This window comes from Fopius arisanus, unplaced genomic scaffold (assembly GCF_000806365.1).
Source record: "Fopius arisanus strain USDA-PBARC FA_bdor unplaced genomic scaffold, ASM80636v1 scaffold00091, whole genome shotgun sequence".
Classification (NCBI taxonomy): domain Eukaryota; kingdom Metazoa; phylum Arthropoda; class Insecta; order Hymenoptera; family Braconidae; genus Fopius; species Fopius arisanus.
The window spans coordinates 350623-351635 of NW_011887830.1; the positions used below are offsets into that span (position 1 = coordinate 350623).

The window sequence follows — 1013 nt, forward strand, 5'->3', positions numbered from 1 at the left end:
ACGCGAAACGGTATCTTAGCTATATCTCCTAGGGCTTTGAAAAGACCAGTGGTGAGTGACTCATCAAAAATCTGCAGTAATCCGATACTCAATGCCATTATCAACAAAAGAATATGACTTCGGTTCATGATTAAAATTCTCCTAAAAATAAATTCAGTAACTGCCGTAGAAATTCCAAAGGAATCGCACGATCTCTCAATGTTCTGTGAGACTGCTTTTATTTTATGAATAACAGATTAATTTATATACCATCGGATTTCTAACCGGGAATATTTACGAGTATTGTGTAGATTAGACATATCAGAATAATAACGGATAAATTTTATGCATACATTTATCTTATGCTTGTTAAGTTGCTCATTAATGTCAACGAGTCTTATTTATTTAGTTGCTGCTCCATATATATTATCAAATAAAGGGTTCTTTTACTTTACTTTTATTTAATAAAATAATTGTTTGGGGGTACGAAGGAACAAAATATCCTATAATATAATCTACGATATAAAATGATAAGAAACGAGATCGTCCGACATATGTCGAGACTATCGAGATATTTTGTGATCGATTTCTCGTCTACTTTTCCTATTAGAGAAAATATTTGCGCGATAATCGGTAAATATATAAAAAAAACCGCGAAACCAGAACCGGAGGTTCCAGGGTAATCAGACCTTTGGCTCAGTCGGTGTTAGGAATCATATTAATATGAAATTACCTGAGACCTTTCACAAAAAATGATAGCAAAAGATTTTAAACATTTAATGAATCATCTTTATTCATCACCTGTGGCAGCTAATCAATGTTTATCAAATTCGTACATGAGGTTTACCCTTCAGATTCTCTCTCGTGATTAAAAGTGAATATTATGTAACACTGCGTAGAAGTGTGAAGTATCTCATAGCCGCGCTGAGGATCTAATGAAAAAATTTCTCAATAAAAACCTGCAGAGACGTAAATTCCGAAAAAAAAATAATACAGACCGTAGTAAGCTGTGGCATATTTAGATGAAGAAATCC

At 33.2% G+C, this 1013-nt stretch overlaps 1 protein-coding gene across 1 annotated transcript in view; it reads right to left on the reverse strand.

Moving 5' to 3' along the window:
* Positions 1-6: 6 nt before the first annotated feature.
* LOC105270594 (odorant receptor 67a) overlaps positions 7-1013 on the reverse strand; it is a gene marked incomplete at its 5' end in the record, with an annotated part of 3066 nt that continues 2059 nt past the window's right edge. The window contains 3 exon segments of the mRNA XM_011311629.1: positions 7-141; positions 333-911; positions 978-1013. Of these exon segments, the coding sequence (XP_011309931.1) occupies positions 861-911; positions 978-1013 (87 nt within the window).